The following is a 21,548-nucleotide window of genomic DNA, read 5'->3' on the forward strand; positions in this document are numbered from 1 at the left end:
CCCTCGGGGGGGTTTTACCTGCAGCGCTGCGGGCGCCGGGGGGGGCCGGGGGCTCCCCGAGCGAGGCGCTGGGCGATTCGGCTCTCGACGGCCAAGGCCACGGGGGTGCGGAGGCGGCGCGGGGCGCAGGGCAGGCGGCACCGCGGGCAGGGGACGGCAGCGCCCGGCCGGGCGGCGGGCAGGCAGCGCCGGCAGCAGCTGTGGTTACAGGCCAAGAGAACGGGGTCCAGGAGAGGTTGGCCACAAGCCCAACATGAAGTTTCCCGAGCCAAAAGGGCCAGCGGGCCCCGTTCCGGTAGCCCCGAGGGCGCCATGGCGTGTGGGAGGCGTGTGGGAGGCGTGTGCGAGGCGTGTGCGAGGCGTGTGCGAGGCGTGTGGGGAGGGCCCTGGGGAGGGAGGGACACGCGTGGATGTGGGGACGGGGAGGGAGGTGGGGACGTGAGGGATGTCGGGACATGGAGGGACACACGGACATGGAGGGACATGGGGACACACGGAGGGACACACGGAGGGACACGGAGGGACACGGAGGGACACGGAGGGACACGGAGGGACACGGAGGGACACGGAGGGACACGGAGGGACACACGGACATGGAGGGACACACGGACATGGACACAGAGGGACATGGAGGGACACAGGGACATGGGGACACACAGAACGTGGAGGGACACACGGACATAGGGACACATGGAGGGACACACGGACACGGGGACGCACAGACATGGGGACACACAGAGGGACACGGATGGACACAGGGACACACAGAACGTGGAGGGACACACAGAGGGACATGGAGGGACACACAGACATGGATGGACATGGGGACACATAGAGGGACATGGAGGGACACAGGGACATGGGGACACAGAACGTGGAGGGACACATGGACACGGGGACACACAGACATGGAGGGACATGGGGACACACAGAGGGACACGGAGGGACACACGGACATGGGGACACAGAGGGAGGGACACACGGACATGGGGACACAGAGGGAGGGACACACGGACATGGGGACACACAGAGGGACATGGAGGGACAGAGAGACACGGGGACACACAGACATGGAGGGACACATCGAGGGACACACGGACACGGGGACACACAGACATGGGGACACACAGACATGGAGGGACATGGGGACACAGAGGGAGGGACACACGGACATGGGGACACACAGAGGGACATGGAGGGACACACGGACACGGGGACGCACAGAGGGACACGGGGACATGGACACGGGGACACAGACACACGGAGGGACGTGGGGACACACGGACAAACATGGGGACGTGGAGGGACACGGGGACACACGACGGGACAGAGGGACACCCGGACAGGGGACAGACGTGGGGACACCGCGGGGGGGGGACACATGCCTCCACCTACCGCCACGTGCTGCTGCTGGGCCGGGGCTGGGGGCCAAATCCTGGGGGGGCCAAATCCTGGGGGGGCCGGAGAGTCAAATCCTGGGGGGGCCGGAGAGTCAAATCCTGGGGGGGTCGGAGAGTCAAATCCTGGGGGGGTCGGAGAGTCAAATCCTGGGGGGGTGGAGAGTCAAATCCTGGGGGGGCCGGAGAGTCAAATCCTGGGGGGGTGGAGAGTCAAATCCTGGGGGGGTCCGGAGAGTCAAATCCTGGGGGGGCCGGAGAGTCAAATCCGGGGGGGCCGGAGAGTCAAATCCGGGGGGTGCCAAGATGTTGGGGAGCCCAGTCCTGGTTTTTTTTGGAGAGCCAAATCCTGGGGGGGGGGCTGGAAAATCAAATCCCAGTGGTGCCAAGATGCTGGAGAGCCAAATCCTGAGGGGTTGGGGGGCCAAATCCTGGGGGGGGGGGCGGGGGGGGGGGGCCTGGAGGACCCCAGCCAGCGTCAGCCACCGGGAAGCCAAACCCCGGCGGTGCCGGATCGCCGGTTGTGAAAAAATCCAAAAAACTTTTCCTTCCCTCACTCCCAATCCGTCGGCGATCGGATCACCAGAGGCGCCGCGTTTTTTCTTCCGGCGCGAATCCCGGGATAAAAAAGCGGCCAAATTTTTTCGGTGAAAGTATCGTTGAAAGTGTAAATATGGGACCGATCGGTGACGTTATAAAAAGCCACCTGCCCCGCTTCGTAGTCCACAAAAACCCCGACGCGTTTGGGTTTGACCCGCAGCGTCAAAGGGGTGAAAGGAGTCGTGGTGGCCGCGTATTTATCTCCGTTCCAAAGCCTCACGCGCCAATATCCCGTCTCCGGTAACGGGGTTAATTCGCCTTTTCGACTGACGGAATCTTTACAAACGCCGAGAGCCCAGTGAGTTTTATCTCCTACTTCTACCTCCCAATAATGACGCCCGGAGGTAAAACCCTGAGCCCCTAAAACGCAGGGGTAAATGGTGAAACGTCGCGGGGTGTCGGGTAAATCCCGCGGGCGCACGTCGACGAAGCGAACGCTTTTCCGATCTTCTGATAAAACCAAGTTGGGATGAGCCGTGTCGGGATCTAACGTCACCTCACCTGGAGTTCAAAAAAAAGGGAAAAAAAAAATAAATATATAAATCAAAAGGATTTAAAAAAAAAAAAAACAAAAAAAACCAGTGGGGAAGTTGGGGAGTCTTGGTTGCGGCGTAATTCAATTTTTTTTTGGTAATTTTCGGAATCATTTTTTTTTTTTTCCTCACCGATGAGGCGCCGGGTGATTTTTCGGAGGGTGAAATATTGTCGGGGGAAACTGCCGAAGTTTTTTTCCAGCTCGATGGGGATGGAAATCGGTTCTTCCAGAGGTGCTGCCGCTGCCTCGCACCTGCCGGCAGTGCCGGGATAACGGTGGGGTGAACGTGGGGTGTCCCCCACCACTGTCCAACTCGGAATTTTGCTTTTCTGCCCCAAAATGGGGCGGGCTGGGGAGGTTCTTACCTGGCCAGGGTGTCCTTGATGTCCTGGCATGGGGGAGACGGGGGAAAAAGGGGGGAAAAAGGGGGTTAGGTGTGCTAGATCCCTCCTCAAAGTCGATCTCTGGGTGTGATCCTGTCCCCCCAAACCAATCCCATTCCTGGGCATCCCACCCCCAAACCCATCCTGTCCCCCAAATCTGATCCCTGGTGACCCACTCCCAAACTAATCCCAGTTTTGGAGCCCCCAAACCCATCCTGTCCCCCAAACCTGACCCCTGACGACCCCACTCCCAAACTAATCCCAGTTTTGGAGCCCCCAAACCCATCCTGTCCCCCAAACCTGACCCCTGACGACCCCACTCCCAAACTAATCCCAGTTTTGGAGCCCCCAAACCCATCCTGTCCCCCAAACCTGACCCCTGACGACCCCACTCCCAAACTAATCCCAGTTTTGGAGCCCCCAAACCCATCCTGTCCCCCAAACCTGACCCCTGACGACCCCACTCCCAAACTAATCCCAGTTTTGGAGCCCCCAAACCCATCCTGTCCCCCAAACCTGACCCCTGACGACCCCACTCCCAAACTAATCCCACCCTGGAGCCGTTCCGGTCCCCCCAAACCCAATTCCCCCCCCAAACCTTGAGCATCTCAGCCCCCGACTGCAGACACTTCTCCTCCAGCTCGGCCACCAGCGCGGCCAGGACTCGCCGCTGCTCCCCGAGCCGCGCCAGGTTGGCCTGGACCCGCTGCAGGATCTCCCGCTCTTCCTCCTCCAAGCGCCGCAGCAGCAGCCGCTCCTCTTCCTCCAGCAGCTGGTGAAGCTCCTCGAACTCCCGAGCGATGCGTTCCCGACGCAGGGCCACCTTCCTCTGCCGGGATAAAGCTCTGCTGAGCGCTGGCACTCCTGGGGATCCCCCCCACCCACCCTGGTAGCCCCCCTGGCCCCGTTCACTTACCTTCAGCTCGCTGGGTTTTTTCTCCTCCCGCGCTCGGCAGCCGGCGACCGCCTCCAGCTTCCGCTCCAGGGGCTCCAGGCAGCGCTGCAGCTTCTCCTGCGGGATGGGGGAGAGGAGGAGGGTGGGCAACGGGATGGGGGAGAGGAGGGTGGGCAACGGGATGGGGGAGAGGAGGGTGGGCAACGGGATGGGAGCCCTCTGCCCCGAATCCCTCCCCCTGCCCCGAGTCCTTCCTCCGGCCCCAAATCCCTCCCCCATTCCCAAACCCTTCTTCTGACCCCAAATCCTTCCTTTGGATCTGAATCCCTCCTCTCTCCCCGAATCCCTCCTCTCTCCCCGAATCCCTCCTCTCTCCCCGAATCCTTCCTCTCTCCCCGAATCCCTCCTCTCTCCCCGAATCCTTCCTCTCTCCCCGAATCCTTCCTCTCTCCCCGAATCCTTCCTCTCTCCCCGAATCCTTCCTCTCTCCCCGAATCCCTCCTCTCTCCCCGAATCCTTCCTCTCTCCCCGAATCCTTCCTCTCTCCCCGAATCCTTCCTCTCTCCCCGAATCCCTCCTCTCTCCCCGAATCCCTCCTCTCTCCCCGAATCCTTCCTCTCTCCCCGAATCCTTCCTCTCTCCCCGAATCCCTCCTCTCTCCCCGAATCCTTCCTCTCTCCCCGAATCCTTCCTCTCTCCCCGAATCCCTCCTGTATCCCTGAATCCCTCCTCTCTCCCCGAATCCCTCCTCTCTCCCCGAATCCCTCCTGTATCCCTGAATCCCTCCTGTATCCCCGAATCCCTCCTCTCTCCCCGAATCCTTCCTCTCTCCCTGAATCCTTCCTCTCTCCCCGAATCCCTCCTCTCTCCCCGAATCCTTCCCCTATCCCTAAATTCTCTGTCCCTGAAGTCCTCCAGAAGCAGCCTCAGGGAGAGGGTTTGGGGCTAAAAACAGAGATAAGGACAAGACGGTGCCCAAATTCTCTTCACAAACGGTCTCAGGAAGAGAGTTTGGGACTGAAAATGGACACAGGGACGAGACGGCGCCCAAATTTCCTCCACAAACACCCTCAGGGAGAGGATTTCAGGCTAAAAACAGAGAAAGGAAGAAGATGGTGCCCAAATTCCCCCCGGAAATTGTCTCAGGAAGAGAGTTTGGGACTGAAAATGGACACAGGGACGCGACGGCGCCCAAATTCTTTTCACAAAGGGTCTCAGGAAGAGGGTTTGGGGTTGAAAATGAACCCAGGGACAAGACGGTGCCCGAATTCCCTCCACAAACAGCCTCAGGGAAAGAATTTGGGGCTAAATCCCACGTTCAGGGGCTGAAAATGGGGACAAACCACATCCAAACCCCCCCCCCCCCCACCCCCAAATTTGCTTTTGGGGAAAAATCTGGCGCTGAAACCAGAGTGAGAGACTAATCACAGCCCAAACCCTTTCCAAAACCATCCCCAAGGGTTGAAATTCGGGCCCGAAACCAACCCGTTAGCACCCTAAAATGTTTTTTTTTGTTGTTTTTTTTTTTTTTTTTTTTTAACTCCCCCACCCCAACCTTGTACTCGAGGGCCGCGTCGTCGAGGGAGACGAGGGCGTGAGCGCGGTGGGCGTGGGAGATCTCGCAGAGGAGGCAAACGGGGGCTTGATCCTCACGACAGAAACGAGCCAAAGCTTGGCCGTGAGCTTGGCACCGGCTCTCCTCCTCCCCTCGGGCTTTACGTTTGGCGCCGCGAAGCTGGCGGGCGGCTTCCACCATGTTGCCGAGCTGGCGGTTGGGGCGGAGGGCGCGATGGCGGGAGGTTTTGCGGCAAACGGGGCAGGGGAAGTCACGGGCCAGCTCGGCCCACCAGCGGGTGATGCAGCGGCGGCAGAAGTTGTGGCCGCACTCGATGATGACGGGGTCTTGGAGGTATTCGAGGCAAACGGAGCAGCTGGCTTCCACCCGCAGCGTCTCCAAGGGGTCGGCCATGTTGTCTTCTCGGAATTTGGCGGGAAAAAGGCGGTCGGGGGCTCGGGGCGGGGGGGGTGAGGATGTTTGTTTGGTTTTTTTTCTATTTTTGGGGGTGTGTGTGAGAAAAGGTTTAAATGCGTTAAGGAGATGAAGGGGTTTTTTAGGAAAAATGGGATGGCGCGGTGAGGCGATGTGGTTTTGGGGAGAAAACAGCTCAATTCCGTCAAGGGGACGACGTGGTTTTTAGATGGGGAGCGGTGCTGAGGCGATGGCGCAAATTCCAGGAGGTTTTGGGGTGAAAAAAGCTCAATTCTGTCAAGGGGATGATGTGGTTTTTAGATGGGGAGCGGTGCTGAGGCGATGGCGCAAATTCCAAGAGGTTTTGGGGTGAAAAAAGCTCAATTCCGTCAAGGGGATGATGTGATTTTTAGATGGGGAGCGGTGCTGAGGCGATGGCGCAAATTCCAAGAGGTTTTGGGGTGAAAAAAGCTCAATTCCGTCAAGGGGATGACGTGATTTTTAGATGGGGAGCGGTGCTGAGGCGATGGCACAAATTCCAAGAGGTTTTGGGGTGAAAAAAGCTCAATTCCGTCAAGGGGATGACGTGATTTTTAGATGGGGAGCGGTGCTGAGGCGATGGCGCAAATTCCAAGAGGTTTTGGGGTGAAAAAAGCTCAATTCCGTCAAGGGGATGATGTGGTTTTTAGATGGGGAGCGGTGCTGAGGCGATGGCGCAAATTCCAAGAGGTTTTGGGGTGAAAAAAGCTCAATTCCGTCAAGGTGATGACGGGGTTTTAGATGGGAAGTTGTAATGAGGCAATGGCGCAGGTTCAAAGCAGTTTTGGGGTGAAAACAGCTCAATTCCGTCAAGGTGATAATGGGAAGTGATGCCAAGGTGACAGCACAGGTTCAAAGCAGTTTTGGGGAGAAAACAGCTCGATTCCGTTAAAGTCATGACATGGTTTTCGATGGGGAGCGGTGCTGAAGCGATGGCGTAGGTTCCGAGAGATTTTGGGGTGAAAACAGCTCAATTCCGTCAAGGTGATGATGTCATTTTCGTGCGATGCTGGGGTGCCGGCGCAGGTCGGAAGCAGTTTTGGGGAGAAATCAGCTCGATTCCGTCAAAGCGTCTGCATCATTTTGGCGGGAAGCGCTGCTGAGGTGCCGGCGGGGTTTCCCTGTGCTCTTTTTTGGGGGGAAATTGGCTCAATTCAGTTAAAACAATAACAGGCTGCCGGGGGCGGGAGGTGCCGCAGTGACCATGGGGCTGTTTTGGGGTTATTTTGGGGCTTTTTGGGGCCGCAGTGGGAGCCCCTATAGAAAAGGGGGTGCAGAGGGGACAGGCGTTAGGGAGGGGGAGCCCCTGGGTCCCTATAGCGGATCCCCTATAGAAAAGGGGGCGCAGAGGGGACAGGCGTTAGGGAGGGGGAGCCCCTGGGTCCCTATAGGGGATCCCCTATAGAAAAGGGGGCGCAGAGGGGACAGGCGTTAGGGAGGGGGAGCCCCTGGGTCCCTATAGGGGATCCCCTATAGAAAAGGGGGCGCAGAGGGGACAGGCGTTAGGGAGGGGGAGCCCCTGGGTCCCTATAGGGGATCCCCTATAGAAAAGGGGGCGCAGAGGGGACAGGCGTTAGGGAGGGGGAGCCCCTGGGTCCCTATAGGGGATCCCCTATAGAAAAGGGGGCGCAGAGGGGACAGGCGTTAGGGAGGGGGAGCCCCTGGGTCCCTATAGGGGATCCCCTATAGAAAAGGGGGCGCAGAAGGGACAGGCGTTAGGGAGGGGGAGCCCCTGGGTCCCTATAGGGGATCCCCTATAGAAAAGGGGGCGCAGAGGGGACAGGTGTTAGGGAGGGGGAGCCCCTGGGTCCCTATAGCGGATCCCCTATAGAAAAGGGGGCGCAGAGGGGACAGGCGTTAGGGAGGGGGAGCCCCTGGGTCCCTATAGGGGATCCCCTATAGAAAAGGGGGCGCAGAGGGGACAGGCGTTAGGGAGGGGGAGCCCCTGGGTCCCTATAGGGGATCCCCTATAGAAAAGGGGGCACAGAGAGGACAGGCGTTAGGGAGTGGGAGCCCCTGGGTCCCTATAGGGGATCCCCTATAAAAAAGGGGGCGCAGAGGGAACACCCTATAGAACGGCGCCGCTCCAGGGGCCCTATAGGGTGGGGCCTTATGGGGTGGGCGGTCCCGGCTCGCTATAGGGGTCCCTATAGGCGCCGGCCCTCGGGGAGGGGCCGTGCCTGGGCCCCTCTAGCGGGGTCTCTATAGGGGTCCCTATAGGGGAAGGAAGGGGGGGTCCCAGCCACCCCCCCGGCTACTCACCGCCGTTCTCCGCTGCGCCGGGCCCAGAGCCGGAAGTGACGTCTAATTCCCGAGCCGGAAGTGACATCACGCAGCCGCTAGACGCGGCGGGGAGCCCCCACCCCGCCCGTATTGGACGGGGAAAGGGGCGGGGCGTCCTTGCATCCCGCCCTCACCCTCGACGCGAGTTCCGGCCAATGGGAAAGCGCCGGCTCCGCCCACCCGGATGGGGCGCGGCCAATCGGGACCGCGATGGCGGCGCCGGTGCGGGACCGGGAGGCGCTGCAGAGGCTCAACTTCCTCTTCCAGGTGGGGCGGGGGGATAGGGGGGGGCTTTGAGGGGGGGCCAGGAGGGTTAGGGGGGGGCCTGGGAGGGGCTATAGGGGCTCTAGGGGGGGTTATGGGGGTCCTGGGGGGGCCATGAGGGTCCTGGGAGGGATATAGGGGCTCTAGGGGGGGTTATGGGGGTCCTGGGGGGTCTATGGGGGTCTGGGGGGGCCTCTAGGGGGGTCATGAGGGTCCTGGGGGGGATATAGGGGCTCTAGGAGGGGTTATGGGGGTCCTGGGGGGGGCATGAGGGTCCTGGGAGGGATATAGGGGCTCTAGGGGGGGTTATGGGGGTCCTGGGGGGCCTCTAGGGGGGCATAGGGTCTCTAGGGGGGGTTATGGGGGTCATGACGGTCCTGGGGGGGATATAGGGGCTCTAGGGGGAGTTATGGGGGTCCTGGGGGGCTTCTAGGGGGGCCGTGAGGGTCCTGGGAGGGATATAGGGGCTCTAGGGGGGGTTATGGGGGTCCTGTGGGGGCCTCTAGGGGGGGTTATGGAGGTCCTGGGGGGCCCTCTAGGCAGACATAGGGGCTCTAAGGGGTGTTATGGTGGGAGCTATGGGGGTCCAGGAGGGGTTCTAGGGGGGTTATGGGCAGCCTGGGGGGGGGCCTATGGGGATCATGAGGGTCCTGAGGGGGATAGAGGGGCTCTAGGGGTGTTATGGGGGGGGCTTTTGGGGATCAGGAGGGGCTCTAGGGGGGTTATGGGGGTCTGAGAGGGGCTCTAGGGGGGCCGTGAAGGTCCTGAGGGGGATATAGGGGCTCTAAGGGGGTTATGGGGGGGCCTGGGGGGGGGGGTATGGGTGTCCAGGTGAGGCTATAGAGGCTCTAGGGGGCTTATGGGGGGGCCTATGGTGATCCTGGAGGGGCTCTAGGGGGGGCCTGAGGGTCCTGGGGGGGATACGGGCATGCCTGGGGGGTCTGTGGGGGTCCTGGGGGGGTTACAGTGGGGTCCTGTGGAGGTTATGGGCATGCCTGGGGGGTTTGTGGGGGTCCTGGGGGGGATATAGAGCTCTAGGGGGGGTATGGGGGGGCTTATGGGGGTCCCAAAGGGGCTATGGGGGGGTTAGGGGAGATTTATGTGGGTCTGGGAGGGGCTATGGGGGTCTGAGGGGGCCAATCGGGGATCCAGGGGGGGTTAGGGGGGGCTAGAGGTGGACCTGAGGGGACCTATGGGAATCCAGGAGGGTCCTTGGGGGGGGGGAATATTGGGGTTCGGGGGGGGCATCGATGGGGTTGAAGGGGGGCACAAGGAGTCTGGCAGGGGGGGGCTATGGGTGTCTAGAAGGACTGTGGGGCAGCATAAGGGGGGTAAAAGAAAAGAGGGCGGGGCTGTGGGGCAACAAAAAAATGGGGGGGGGGGCTGCAGCTTTATGTCGCCCCCCCCCCCCCCCAGGCCGCCCACTGGGTGCTCCCCCACAGCCCCGCCCTGGCCCGGTTCTACTGCAGCACCCAACGCGGGGCCGCCCGCCGCCTCGTCCTGCGCATGTGAGCAACGGGGGGGGTTTGGGGGGGGCCCCCCACAGCGTGGGAAGGCGCTGACCCCCCCCCTCCAACGCGTGCGTGTCCCCCCCCCAGGGCTCCCTCTGTGAAACGCCTCATGTGCCGCCGCTGCTGCTCCCTGTTGCTGCCCGGGGCCGGGGGGTGCCTGCGGGTCAGAGGTGGGTTTTGGGGGGGTTTAGGGGGGGTTGGGGGGGTCGGTGTGACCCCCCCGGGGTGTTGGGAAGGGTCTGAGGTGGATGTTGGGGTCTCTCTGGCAGGGGGGGGGCAGCCCCGGGTCGTGCTGCGGTGCCGGAGCTGCGGCCGTCACCGGAGGTACCTGTGTGAGAGGGAGCTCCGCCCACTGCGGCAAGACACGCCCACTGGTTAGTGAAGGGGCGGGGCTTGAGGGCAGAGGGGGGCGGGGCTAGGGGGTAAAGGTTGAGGGTGGGGCTAATCTAGAGGGTGGGTGGGGCTAACTCAGCGTGTGGGGCCAATCAGGGGGGTTAAAGGTGGTGGGTGGGGCCAATTGGGGGGTGGTACTAAAGGTGGTGGGCAGGGCCAATGCAGAGGGAGGTGGGACTAAGGGTAGTGGGCGGGGCCGATCTGGTCAGTGGGTGGGACTCACCCGAAGCATGTTGTCAATCAAAACTGCTGGTACCAAGCCCATGCGGCTAATTAAGAGGATGAAAGTGGGTGGGGCGAAATCCTTATACGGGTAGAGGTGGGTGGAGCTAAATACAGGGGGAGGGGCCATCAGGGCAGTGCTATGACATCACTCCCCCAGGCTCCACCCCTCCGGACGCCACCCCAGCATAAACCCTACCCGGCAACAGAGCAGCGACGCGGCCTCCGATTGGTCCCCGCAGAAGCCCCCTCTAACCAATCAGACAACACCAGCTGCAGAAATAAACCTCCCTTTATTCCATATATGGTATTAGTGTCACGCTACGAGGCCCGATCCCGCCCCCCTCCCCGATTGGCTCCACCCCCCCGAAGGGGGCGGGGCTAACACTCATCCTCTCCCAGCAGAGCAAAGGGATTGGGCGCAGTGCTGGGAAGAGGCGTGGCCTCCCCAGGCTCCGCCTCCTCAGCGCTGTCACACTCTTCCTCCTCTTCCTCAGAGCTCGTCCCCTCCCCGGGGGGGGCGGAACCGCGGGCGCTTGGGTCCCCCCCCAGCTCCTGCAGCGCCGCCAGCGCCGCCGTTTCGGGGTGCTGCTCCCACAAATCTAAAATCGGGGGGACACACCCAGCCCATAATAAGCCAAGAGACACCCCCCCCACCTCCCGAATCCATCCTCATCCGCCCGGCTTCCCCGAGGAAGTTTTTTTTTGGGGGGAATTTGGGTGTTTTTTTAGGGGGGGGACGCTCACCCTTCTGCGCCGCGTAGCCGGGGGGGCGCAGGCAGAGGCGCAGTCGCCCCTCGGCCGCCAACCTCAGGATGCTGTTGGCCGCCCGGTACACGTCGTTCCGAGCTGCTTTGGCTGTCTTGTACCCTCGTTTTTCTGCCCACGCTGAAGAAAAATTAAAAAAAAAAAAAAACTACCAAAAACCACCCCACAATAAAAACATTAACGAGAAAAAAAAATAAACCCGGTTTTACAGAATCACAATCGGAGAAGCATCGGGGTTGGAAAAGCTCTTGAAGATCCTCCAGTCAACCGTCAACTCAACATTGACCCTTCCCAACTCCCCCAGATCCCTCAGCGCTGGCTCAGCCCGACTCGTCAACCCCCCCCAGGGATCCCGGGGACTCCCCCCACCCCGCCCTGAGCCTTTTCTGGTGGTTTTTAACTTTTTTAGTGAGGAGTTTCACGCGTGTCACCTCCCCAAAATTGAAGAGATCACAGAGGGCAGCCGGAGCTCCCGCCCGGGTTTTATCCCTCCCTGTGGTTTCCAGCCAGTTTGCTCCAGCTCCCCCCCCCCCCCAAATAATAATTATTAATTCCCCTAAACTAAGCCAAATGCAAATTTTTTTTTATCAGAGGAGGCTTCGCCTCTTTTCCGCACAATTTTCTTAGTTCCCTTCCAGAGGAAAGCGACCCCGTTCGCTAGAAGGGGCTGAAAATTATCAGCACTGACAAAAAATTATCAGCACTGACAAAACCCACCCAATCCAGCACTGGGAAAAAAAAAAAAACCAAACCCCAAACCAGCACTGGGAAAAAAAAAAAAGACAAAAACACAACAAACCAAACCAGCACTGGGAAAAAAAAAAACAAACCCCAAACCAGCACTGGGAAAAAAAAACCCCAAACCAGCACTAGAGAAAAAAAAACAAACCCCAAACCAGCACTAGAGAAAAAAAAACAAACCCCAAACTAGCACTGGAGAAAAAAAAACAAAACCCAAACCAGCACTGGAGAAAAAAAAAACAAAACCCAAACCAGCACTGGAGAAAAAAAAAACAAAACCCAAACCAGCACTGGGAAAAAAAAAAAAAAAACCAGCACTAGAGAAAAAAAAAACAAACCCCAAACCAGCACTGGAGAAAAAAAAACCCCAAACCAGCTCAGGAAAAAAAAACCCAAAACAAACAAACCAGCACTGGAGAAAAAAAAAACCAAACCAAACCAGCACAGGAAAAAAAAAAAAAGAAAACAAACAACCCAAACCAGCTCAGGGAAAAAACCCCAAACCAGCCCTGGAGGAAAAAAAAAAAAAAGACAAACCAGCTCAGGTAAAAAAAAAAAACCAACCCAAACCAGCTCAGGAAAAAAAAAAAAACCAACCCAAACCAGCTCAGGAAAAAAAAAAAAACCAAACCCAAACCAGCTCAGGAAAAAAAAAAAAACAAACCCAAACCAGCTCAGGAAAAAAAAAAAAACCAAACCCAAACCAGCTCAGGAAAAAAAACCCAAACAAAACAGCACTGGAAAAAAAAAAAAACCCAGACCAGCTCTCAGGAATAAAAAACCCAAAACCAGCTCAGGAAAAGAAAAAACCAAAAACCCAAACAGCTCAGGAAAAAAACCCCAAACCAGCACTGGAGAAAAAAAAAAAAAAACCCAAAAACAAACCAGCAGGGGAAAAGAAACTAACCCAAACCAGCTCAGGGAAAAAAACAAACTAACCCAAACCAGCTCAGGGAAAAAAACAAACTAACCCAAACCAGCTCAGGGAAAAAACCAAACTAACCCAAACCAGCTCAGGGAAAAAACCAAACTAACCCAAACCAGCTCAGGGAAAAAAACAAACTAACCCAAACCAGCTCAGGGAAAAAACCAAACTAACCCAAACCAGCTCAGGGAAAAAAAACAAACTAACCCAAACCAGCTCAGGGAAAACCCAAACCAGCACTCAAAAAAAAAAAAAAAAAAAAGCAAACTAACTCAGGAATAAAAAACCCTTAAGCCCAGCCCCAAAGCCCTTAAGCCCAGCCCCAAAGCCCTTAAGCCCAGCCCCAAAGCCCTTAAGCCCAGCCCCAAAGCCCTTAAGCCCAGCCCCAAAGCCCTTAAGCCCAGCCCCAAAGCCCTTAAGCCCAGCCCCAAAGCCCTTAAGCCCAGCCCCAAAGCCCTTAAGCCCAGCCCCAAAGCCCTTAAGCCCAGCCCCAAAACCCTTAAGCCCAGCCCCAAAGCCCTTAAGCCCAGCCCCAAAGCCCTTAAGCCCAGCCCCAAAGCCCTTAAGCCCAGCCCCAAAGCCCTTAAGCCCAGCCCCAAAGCCCTTAAGCCCAGCCCCAAAGCCCTTAAGCCCAGCCCCAAAACCCTTAAGCCCAGCCCCAAAACCCTTAAGCCCAGCCCCAAAACCCTTAAGCCCAGCCCCAAAACCCTTAAGCCCAGCCCCAAAGCCCTTAAGCCCAGCCCCAAAGCCCTTAAGCCCAGCCCCAAAGCCCTTAAGCCCAGCCCTAAACCCCCCCCCAGCACCGAGAAGTACTTCCAACTCACCCAGACACACCAAAACCCACCTGAGACACCATTTTCCACCCCCCCGCCCCCCCAGAACGCCGCCCCGAGCCCCCGACCCCCGCAGAGCGCCCCGGACGCCGATTCCGCCCGATTTTGCCCCAAATCCGGCGGCACCTTCGCAGATGTCCCAGGCTGTCCAGCCAGCAGGCGCGCTGGGGGGGCGCAGCTGGAGGAGGGGGGGCAACGGGAGGCGGGCGGCCAAGTACCCCACGGCCGAGTAGGGCTCCTGCAGCTGCGAGATGGGGTAAACCCCCGCCAGCACCTGCGGGGGGGGCAAAAAAAGAAAAAAAAAATTAAAAATTTAAAAATTCGAATATTTTTTTTTTTTTTAAAAAAAAAATGAAGGGATGGGATCGGGGACCCACCTGGAGGGCCGGGGGGGCGCGGGAGGGAAAGACGAGGCCGGGGCAGTCGCAGAGGCGCACGCGGGGGGTGAGGAAATGGGTCTGGAAGTACCGGGTGTGGCCGGGGGTGCGGGACACGCCCACGGCGCCGCGGCCCACCAGCGCGTTCAGCACCGAGGACTTGCCGGCGTTGGGGAGGCCTGAGGGGAGGGGACAGGATTGGGACACGCCCCCTGCTGCCTGGGGGACACGCCCACCCCTCCTGTAACCTGTCTGTTTGCCTCGGTTTGAAGTGGGGGGGTGGGGACGTGTCGATAAGCCCTGCCCACCTTGGGACACCGCATGCTCACGCCTGCTTTGGATTAAGCCGGTTGGCATGAGGCCACGCCCCATCCGGCCGCACCCCGCCCGACCAAGCCCCGCCCGCCCAAGCCCTGCCCCACTCGGCCGCACCCCGCCCGACCAAGCCCCGCCCCACCCGGCCGCACCCCGCCCGACCAAGCCCCGCCCCACCCGGCCGCACCCCGCCCAAGCCCCGCCCCACCCGGCCGCACCCGGCCTGACCAAGCCCCGCCCGGCCGCACCCGGCCTGACCAAGCCCCGCCCGGCCGCACCCGGCCTGACCAAGCCCCGCCCGGCCGCACCCGGCCTGACCAAGCCCCGCCCGGCCCCACCAAGCCCCGCCCCACCAAGCCCCGCCCCATTTGGCCACGCCCCATTTGGCCACGCCCCATTTGGCCACGCCCCATTTGGCCACGCCCCATTTGGCCACGCCCCAGGATGAAGCCACACCCCAGGATGAAGCCACACCCCAGGATGAAGCCACACCCCAGGATGAAGCCACACCCCAGGATGAAGCCACACCCCAGGATGAAGCCACACCCCTTCAGTCAAACCCAGTTACCGCAGCCACACCCCCTCCCTGCAGCCACGCCCCCTGCCCTAAGCCCCGCCCCTCACCGACACAGCCCAGGGTCAGCACTCCGTGCCGGTACCGCTCCCACTGCCGGGGGGGCACCGCGGTGCCGTCGTCTTCCTCGTCCCCCTCCTCCCCGCCGGCCCCCGCCTCCTCTTCCTCCTGCTGCCGCTCTTCCTCCTCCTCCGCCCGCTCCAGCCGCGCTCGCCAGCCACTCAGGTCCACTGCAACCCCACCGCGGGTGACACCCAGCACCCTGGGGCAGGGTGGAGGAGCACCCCCAGCCCTGGCGTCCCCCCTAAACCACCTCCGACACCCCCCAGGGCGCCCAATGAAGCAGAATTTCCCCCCCCCCACCCCCACCCCCCCCACCCCGCTCAGCACCCATGGGTGCCCCCTCCCCTGCTCACCTTCGCCCCCCACGATGCTTTCGCAAGCTTCCAGCAGCTGCCGGGGTCCCACAGCCCGGCTCCAGCCGCCCCCCCGCCTCTGTCGCCGCTGCACCCCTGCGAGAAAAAAAAAAAAAAACCCACAAAAAAAGCGGGTGAAAAGGCGTCAGGACATTTGGGTGCCTCTGTGTCACCCCCCCCCCCCCGTTTTGCACACCTGGGTCCCTCCTGGGCGCGGGGCCGCGTCGGGGGGCCGAGGTGAAGGGGACGACGCGGGCGGCGGGGAAGCGGCGGCGCAGGAGGTGGCTCCAGGCGGTGGCCACCGAGGGGGGGGTCAAGTCCACTTTGTTGAGGATGAGGATGAGGCCCTTCCCCAACTCCCGCGTCACGTGGGCGGCCAGCGCCGGCGGCACGTTTAACGCCTGCGGAGGGGACACAACGTGAAGGGGGGGGACACACACACACACACAGCTGGGGGGGGTCAGCTGTACCCCAGATACCGGGGGCCCCCGTTCCGCTCTACTCACGGGGTGCCGGGCGTCGGTGATGATGAGGATGATGTCGGACATCTCCAGCACCCGCCAGAGCTGCCGCCACGTCTTGGTGGAGGGGGGGGGGGGGGGGGGGGGGGAGAAATTAAAGACTTGGTGACCCCCTTATTCTTTAACGCTCCCCCGCCCCCCCCGGTATCCCCTTGGGGATCCTTCTCACCTCCAGGTTATGCTCAAAGGGGGCCACGTCCCCTCCGTCATCATCGGGACCCCCGTCCTCGGCCCCCCCGGGGTGTTGGCCCCCCCGGAGGGCTCGGAGGAAGGTGCTGAAAGCCGCCTCCTCCCGCAGCCGCAGCTCCTCCGGGCTCATGGCGAAACTCCAGGGGGGGCGACGGGGAAAATCCAGCCCTGGTATCCAGCAGCCTCAGTCCCACCGGCCCCGGGGGGGGGATTTCTTTCCCCTCAGGGTGGATTTGCTGCCCCCGGGGGGAGATTTTCCTCCCCTCAGGGTGAATTTGCCCCTCCCTGGGACCACTTTGTCCCCTCCCAAGGGTCATTTCACCCCCCTTATAGTTAATTAGCCCCCCCCCCGACCTCCCCTCAGCCACTACTAGCCCCCCCTTATAAACCAATTTACCCCAAAATGATTAATTAAGCCTTCTTCCAGCATAGTACCTCCTACATTAACTGCTACCTACAGCCCCCAGCGCTTAATTTCCCCCCCCCCAAACAATCACGCTCCACTTTCTCTAATTTTTCTCTCTGCTCCAAGTTCGTTAAACCCCGTAACCCCATTAAGTCCCCCCCAAGTCCATTAACCCTCCCCAAATCCATTAAAAACCCCCAAATTAAACACCCCCCCCCGAGCCCTTCAACGCGCCCCCCCCCCCAGCCCTTCAACGCGCCCCCCCCCCGAGCCCTTCAACGCGCCCCCCCCCCGAGCCCTTCAACGCGCCCCCCCCCCCGAGCCCTTCAACGCGCCCCCCCCCCCGAGCCCTTCAACGCGCCCCCCCCCCCGAGCCCTTCAACGCGCCCCCCCCCCCCGAGCCCTTCAACGCGCCCCCCCCCCCGAGCCCTTCAACGCGCCCCCCCCCCCCGAGCCCTTCAACGCGCCCCCCCCCCCGAGCCCTTCAACGCGCCCCCCCCCCCGAGCCCTTCAACGCGCCCCCCCCCCCGAGCCCTTCAACGCGCCCCCCCCCCCGAGCCCTTCAACGCGCCCCCCCCCCCCGAGCCCTTCAACGCGCCCCCCCCCCCCGAGCCCTTCAACGCGCCCCCCCCCCCCGAGCCCTTCAACGCGCCCCCCCCCCCGAGCCCTTCAACGCCCCCCCCCGAGCCCTTCAACGCCCCCCCCGAGGTATCAGCCCCTCACCGGGGCCGTAGATGGCGTCAGGATCGAGCTCCAGGGCGGTCTCAGGCAGCGGCTCCAGCAGCTCCTCCTGGGCCCGACGCCGGCGCCGCGCCAAAGCCTCGGCCCGCGGCCCCCCCAGCTGCAACCGGAACCTACGGGATACCGGCAACCTCACAGACAACACCGCGATCCCTTCACCCACCCCGCTTCCCTCCCAACTTCCCCTCCCCGGGTACCTGCCGGGGTCGTAGCGGCGGGGAGGAGGAACCGGATCTCCCGTTTCAACGGGAACCGCATCGCTGCCTCGCTCCCGGCTCCCGCTGCGGCTGCCCGGGCCCGAGTCCGGCCCTGCCGGGGCATCTACGGGCGGAGAAGGAGGGTCAGGGAGCGACCGGCCGCCGGGGCCCTCTCCCGGTGGAGGCTCCGGGGGCGCCGGGCCCAGCCCCCGCTCACCGCCCCGTTTCCGTTCGCGCCGATCGCGCAGCTGCTGCTTCTTCCGCTTCGCGCTGAACGGCCGCTTGCGGGGCATGACGGGACGTCACGTGGCGGGGCGGGGCCGGCTGCCACCAATAGGAGAAGAGGAAGGCGGGGAGAGGCGGGAGGAGGGGGAGCCAATAGGAGGGAAGATCACGCTGTGGGGAAGGAGAGGACCAGCGGGGAGCCAATGGGAGAACGATTTACCGCGGGAGGGGCGGGACGAGCGCGTCTAAACCAATGAGAGAACAATTTACCACAGGGAGGCGGGACGAGCGCGTCTAAACCAATGGGAGAATAATTTACCACAGGGAGGCGGGATGAACGTCTAAGCCAATGGAAGGCCAATTTACTACAGAAGGGGGCGGAAAGGACACGCCCAAACCAATGAAGGAACAATTTACCACAGGGGGGCGGGGAGAACGCGTCTAAACCAATGGGAGAACAACGTGCCGCGGGAGGGGGCGGGACGAAAGCGCGTAAGCCAATGGGGAGCAGAATGACCTCAGAGGAACGCGGCGCCAATCCAACCCGCCCCCCTGCGAGGATCGATGGGCGGGACGAGTCGCTTAGCGAACCAATCAAAAGACGTGGAGGACCGGAAGCGCGTGAATTCTGCGGGGAGAGGGCGTTCTAGGCGTATCTCTGTGGCCGCGCAGGCGCAGTACGCGGCGCCCGGCCATGCCGAAGGCAGCGCGGCCGGCGGCGGCCAAGCAGGAGGAATGGCGGGGGGAGAGCGAGGGGCAGGGTGAGGGCGCGGACCCGGGACCCCCCCCCGGGGCCGCGGGGGAGGCGGGAGAAAACACCGGGGGGGTCGGGGGGAGACGGGGAGGGGCCTGGACCTCTGGGTCCCCTGGAGGGAGTGAGGCCTTTGGGGGGGCCTGGGCCCTCTGGGGGGGGGGTTAGGCCTGTGGGTGGGGGGTTAAAAAGGGTTTTTTTGGGGGGGGGAGTTAATCTTTTGGGGGTGTTTTGGGGTGTGTGGAGGGATTGGGGGGGGGCAGCCGGGTGCCTGGATCTCCTGGGGGGGATTAACCGTAGGGGTGGGGGGTTAAAAAGGTTTTTTTGGGGGGAATTAATTTTTTTGGGGGGGTTTTGGGGTGTGTGGAGGGATTTGGGGGGGTACAATGGGTTGCCTGGATCTCCTGAGGGGGGGATTAACCGTAGGGGTGGGGGGTTAAAAAGGTTTTTTTGGGGGGAATTAATTTTTTGGGGGGGGTTTTGGGGTGTGTGGAGGGATTGGGGGGGGGGCAGCTGGGTGCCTGGGCCCTCTGGGGGGGATTAACCCTATGGGTGGGGGGTTAAAAAGTTTTTTTGGGGGAAATTAATCGTTTTGGGGGGTTTTGGGGTGTGTGGAGGGATTTGGGGGGGGGCAGCCGGGTGCCTGGATTTCCTGGGGGGGGGATTAACCTTATGGGTGGCGGGCTAAAAAGGTTTTTTGGGGGGAAATTAATCGTTTTAGTCGAGTTTTGGGTGTGTTGAGCGGTGGGGGGGGGGGTACAGCCGGGTGCCTGGATCTCCTGGGGGGGGATTAACCGTAGGGGTGGGGGGTTAAAAAGGTTTTTTGGGGGGGAATTAATTTTTTTGGGGGGGTTTTGGGGTGTGTGGAGGGATGGGGGGGCAGCTGTGTGCCTGGATCCCTTGGGGGGGGCATTGACCTTATGGGTGAGGGGTTTAATATTTTTTTTTTAGGGAGGAATTAACCGTTTTCGGGGGTTTTGGTGCGTCGAGGGGGGGGCAGAGTTGGGCGCGCTGGGACTGGGGGGGCCCCTGGGTGCTGCAGGCCATGCGGGGGGGGGGGGGGGACACACCTGGGGTCCTTGGTGATGCTGAGACCCCTTCCCCCCCCCCTCGCCCAGACCAACCGGTGAAAAAGGGCAAGAAAGACCGGCGAGGCAAGAAATCGGTGAGCCCTTGACCCCTGACCTTTGACCCCTGAGCCTAACCCCGCCCCCCCTGACCTCTGCCCTTTGCCCCCAGTTTTTCGAGGAGCTGGCGGAGGAGGAGAAATCGGCGCCGGCTGAAGCTCACCCCCCCCCGGAGAAGGAAGCGTCGGCCCAACAGGTTCGTTAGGGCCGAGTTAACGAGGGCGTCGCCACAGGGGGTGGGGCTAAGTTGGGTGGGGCTAAAGGGGTGGAGCTAAAGCTGGCGGGGCGGACGCTGGAAGAGGCGGGGCTTGGAGACGATGGGATGAGTAATGGCAGGGCTAATTAAGAAAGGAGTTAATGAGGTTTTATCCCTTTTTATTCGCCCCCCCCCCAGGCTTCCCGGCGGAGGCGGGACCGACGGAAAGAGCGGCGGCGGCCGGGGGCGGAGCCTGAGCCCGAGGAGGTGGAGCTTAGCCGGCGCCTGCAGGAGCTGGCAGCTGCTGGCAGTGAGGAAGAGGAGGAGGAAGGTGAGTCCTGTGGGATCGGGGGGGGGGCCTTTATCACCCCCTTACCCCCCAGGAGCAGTGAGTCTGTCTGGGCTAGAGCGTCCACAGTCCTCCTGGGTCTGCTCTAGGCCGTGGCTGACTTGCAGCTCTATGGTTTCTCGCTAAACCTTGTTGTTTCTGTCTCCCCCCCCCGCCGCAGCGCCGGCCCCCAGGAAAGGGGGGAGGAGGAGGAAGGTGAGTGTATCGGGGGGGCCCCGAATAGGGAGGGACCCCAAAATCCAGAGAGGGAGGAATTGGAGGAGGGAGCAACCCCCTAAAAACGGGGAGAAGCGGGAAAACGGCGGAAGGAGGAGATTGAGGGGGGAAAAAAAAAATAAATTTGGGGGCGGATGGATCGACCCGGGATCCTCCTGAAATTTGGGGTAGGAGGGGGGAGGAAATAATTTGGGGTCCCCCCCCCCACCACCAGGCCCAACTCCAAGGTGTCCCCAATCCCAGGGTGGCAACGTGTTCGCGGCGCTGAGCCAGGAGCAGAGCGAGGAGGAGGAGGAGGAGAGGAGGGACGAAGGCTCACGGCCCGGCAAGGGCAAAACCAAGGTTGGCTGCTTGGGGGGGGGGAAATGGGGGCACCCCAAAACGTGGGTGTTGTTTTTGGGGGGGGCGCCCAGGTGCTTGAGTGTGTCCCCGCCCCCCCCCCCGTTGCGATGATTCCGAGCAGGAGGAAGAGGAGGGTGAGAAGAAGAAGAAGAGCCGCAAGAACGAGAAGACCAAGGGGAGACGGCAGGTGAAGGGGGGGGGGGGCGCGCCCCATGGTTTTGGGGGGGGCCCCCCCAATATTTCAGAGGCGTCACCCCGTTGTTTTTACCCCTCAGGGAAAAGCCGCCAGCGAGGACGAGGCCGAAGGCTCCGATGAGGAGGCGCGACCCAAAGGCGGGAAGGTGGGGGGGGGGGGGCAAACCCAAACACGTGGGGAGATTGGGGGGGGGGGGGGGGGCGTGGCTGACTCCTGTCTCCGCCCCCCCCCCAGAATAAATTTGCAGCTTTACGTGATGATGATGAAGAGGACGAGGAGGATGATGAGGCCGAAGAGGCCCGGAAGGGCAACGAGCCCGTGAGTCTCTTGGGATGGGGGGGGGACACGAGGTGGGGGGGGACACACACACGACACCTCCCGGATGCCTGGGGGTGACACTGGGGGGGCGGGGGGCGTGTCCCTTGTCGCAGGAGGAGGAGGAGGAGGACGGGAGGAAGGCCGAGCCCGACGCCCGCGTCAGCAAGAAGGAGAAGAAAAAGATGAAGAAACAGGTGAGGCGGTGGGCGTGGCCTGGTCCTAGAGGGGCGTGGCTTGTTGGGGAGGGGGCGTGGGTTTAGTGGAAAGGGCGTGGCTGGGTGTGGAGGGGGTGTGGCTTGGGGGGAGGGGTGTGGCTTGGGGGGGAGGGGTGTGG

General features: G+C 61.5%; 6 protein-coding genes across 7 annotated transcripts in view; 3 read left to right on the plus strand and 3 right to left on the minus strand.

Annotated features, from left to right (window-relative positions):
• LOC141972579 (uncharacterized) overlaps positions 1-21,548 on the minus strand; it is a 710,276-nt gene that overhangs the window by 448,947 nt on the left and 239,781 nt on the right. The gene's annotated exons all lie outside the window — the stretch shown is intronic.
• LOC141972595 (uncharacterized) overlaps positions 1-21,548 on the plus strand; it is a 366,186-nt gene that overhangs the window by 110,831 nt on the left and 233,807 nt on the right. The gene's annotated exons all lie outside the window — the stretch shown is intronic.
• On the minus strand, positions 25-8,187 carry LOC141972610 (E3 ubiquitin-protein ligase TRIM39-like). Its single transcript, XM_074930530.1, has 8 exons — positions 8,081-8,187; positions 5,366-6,946; positions 3,832-3,927; positions 3,514-3,744; positions 2,898-2,920; positions 2,663-2,784; positions 1,396-2,498; positions 25-198 (listed from the first exon to the last, which is right to left on the minus strand). Exons 2-7 carry the CDS (start codon positions 5,777-5,779, stop codon positions 1,951-1,953), a joined length of 1,434 nt encoding a protein of 477 aa, XP_074786631.1. The 5' UTR covers positions 5,780-6,946; positions 8,081-8,187; the 3' UTR covers positions 25-198; positions 1,396-1,950.
• RPP21 (ribonuclease P subunit p21) lies at positions 8,240-11,791 on the plus strand. 2 transcript variants are annotated; one of them, XM_074930593.1, is made up of 5 exons: positions 8,240-8,368; positions 9,782-9,873; positions 9,964-10,046; positions 10,146-10,250; positions 11,471-11,791. In XM_074930593.1, exons 1-5 carry the CDS (start codon positions 8,312-8,314, stop codon positions 11,509-11,511), a joined length of 378 nt encoding a protein of 125 aa, XP_074786694.1. In that variant the 5' UTR covers positions 8,240-8,311; the 3' UTR covers positions 11,512-11,791. The 2 variants fall into 2 exon arrangements, with proteins under 2 accessions (XP_074786694.1, XP_074786695.1); XM_074930594.1 differs by lacking the exon at positions 11,471-11,791 and adding an exon at positions 10,652-10,794.
• On the minus strand, positions 10,869-17,787 carry GNL1 (G protein nucleolar 1 (putative)). Its single transcript, XM_074930513.1, has 12 exons — positions 17,712-17,787; positions 17,495-17,618; positions 17,280-17,410; positions 16,131-16,318; positions 15,947-16,018; positions 15,637-15,841; positions 15,441-15,536; positions 15,075-15,254; positions 14,136-14,314; positions 13,885-14,032; positions 11,239-11,379; positions 10,869-11,093 (listed from the first exon to the last, which is right to left on the minus strand). Exons 1-12 carry the CDS (start codon positions 17,785-17,787, stop codon positions 10,873-10,875), a joined length of 1,761 nt encoding a protein of 586 aa, XP_074786614.1. The 3' UTR covers positions 10,869-10,872.
• The window catches only part of ABCF1 (ATP binding cassette subfamily F member 1), a 16,958-nt gene continuing 13,805 nt past the window's right edge, over positions 18,396-21,548 (plus strand). The window contains exons 1-10 of the mRNA XM_074930437.1: positions 18,396-18,480; positions 19,589-19,635; positions 19,710-19,793; positions 19,992-20,124; positions 20,303-20,337; positions 20,602-20,700; positions 20,822-20,887; positions 20,976-21,041; positions 21,131-21,215; positions 21,326-21,408. Of these exons, the coding sequence (XP_074786538.1) occupies positions 18,414-18,480; positions 19,589-19,635; positions 19,710-19,793; positions 19,992-20,124; positions 20,303-20,337; positions 20,602-20,700; positions 20,822-20,887; positions 20,976-21,041; positions 21,131-21,215; positions 21,326-21,408 (765 nt within the window). The 5' untranslated portion in view covers positions 18,396-18,413. The remainder of the gene's footprint in view (positions 18,481-19,588; positions 19,636-19,709; positions 19,794-19,991; positions 20,125-20,302; positions 20,338-20,601; positions 20,701-20,821; positions 20,888-20,975; positions 21,042-21,130; positions 21,216-21,325; positions 21,409-21,548) is intronic.

The sequence above is a fragment of the Athene noctua genome, chromosome 34 (genome assembly GCF_965140245.1).
Source record: "Athene noctua chromosome 34, bAthNoc1.hap1.1, whole genome shotgun sequence".
Taxonomy (NCBI): domain Eukaryota; kingdom Metazoa; phylum Chordata; class Aves; order Strigiformes; family Strigidae; genus Athene; species Athene noctua.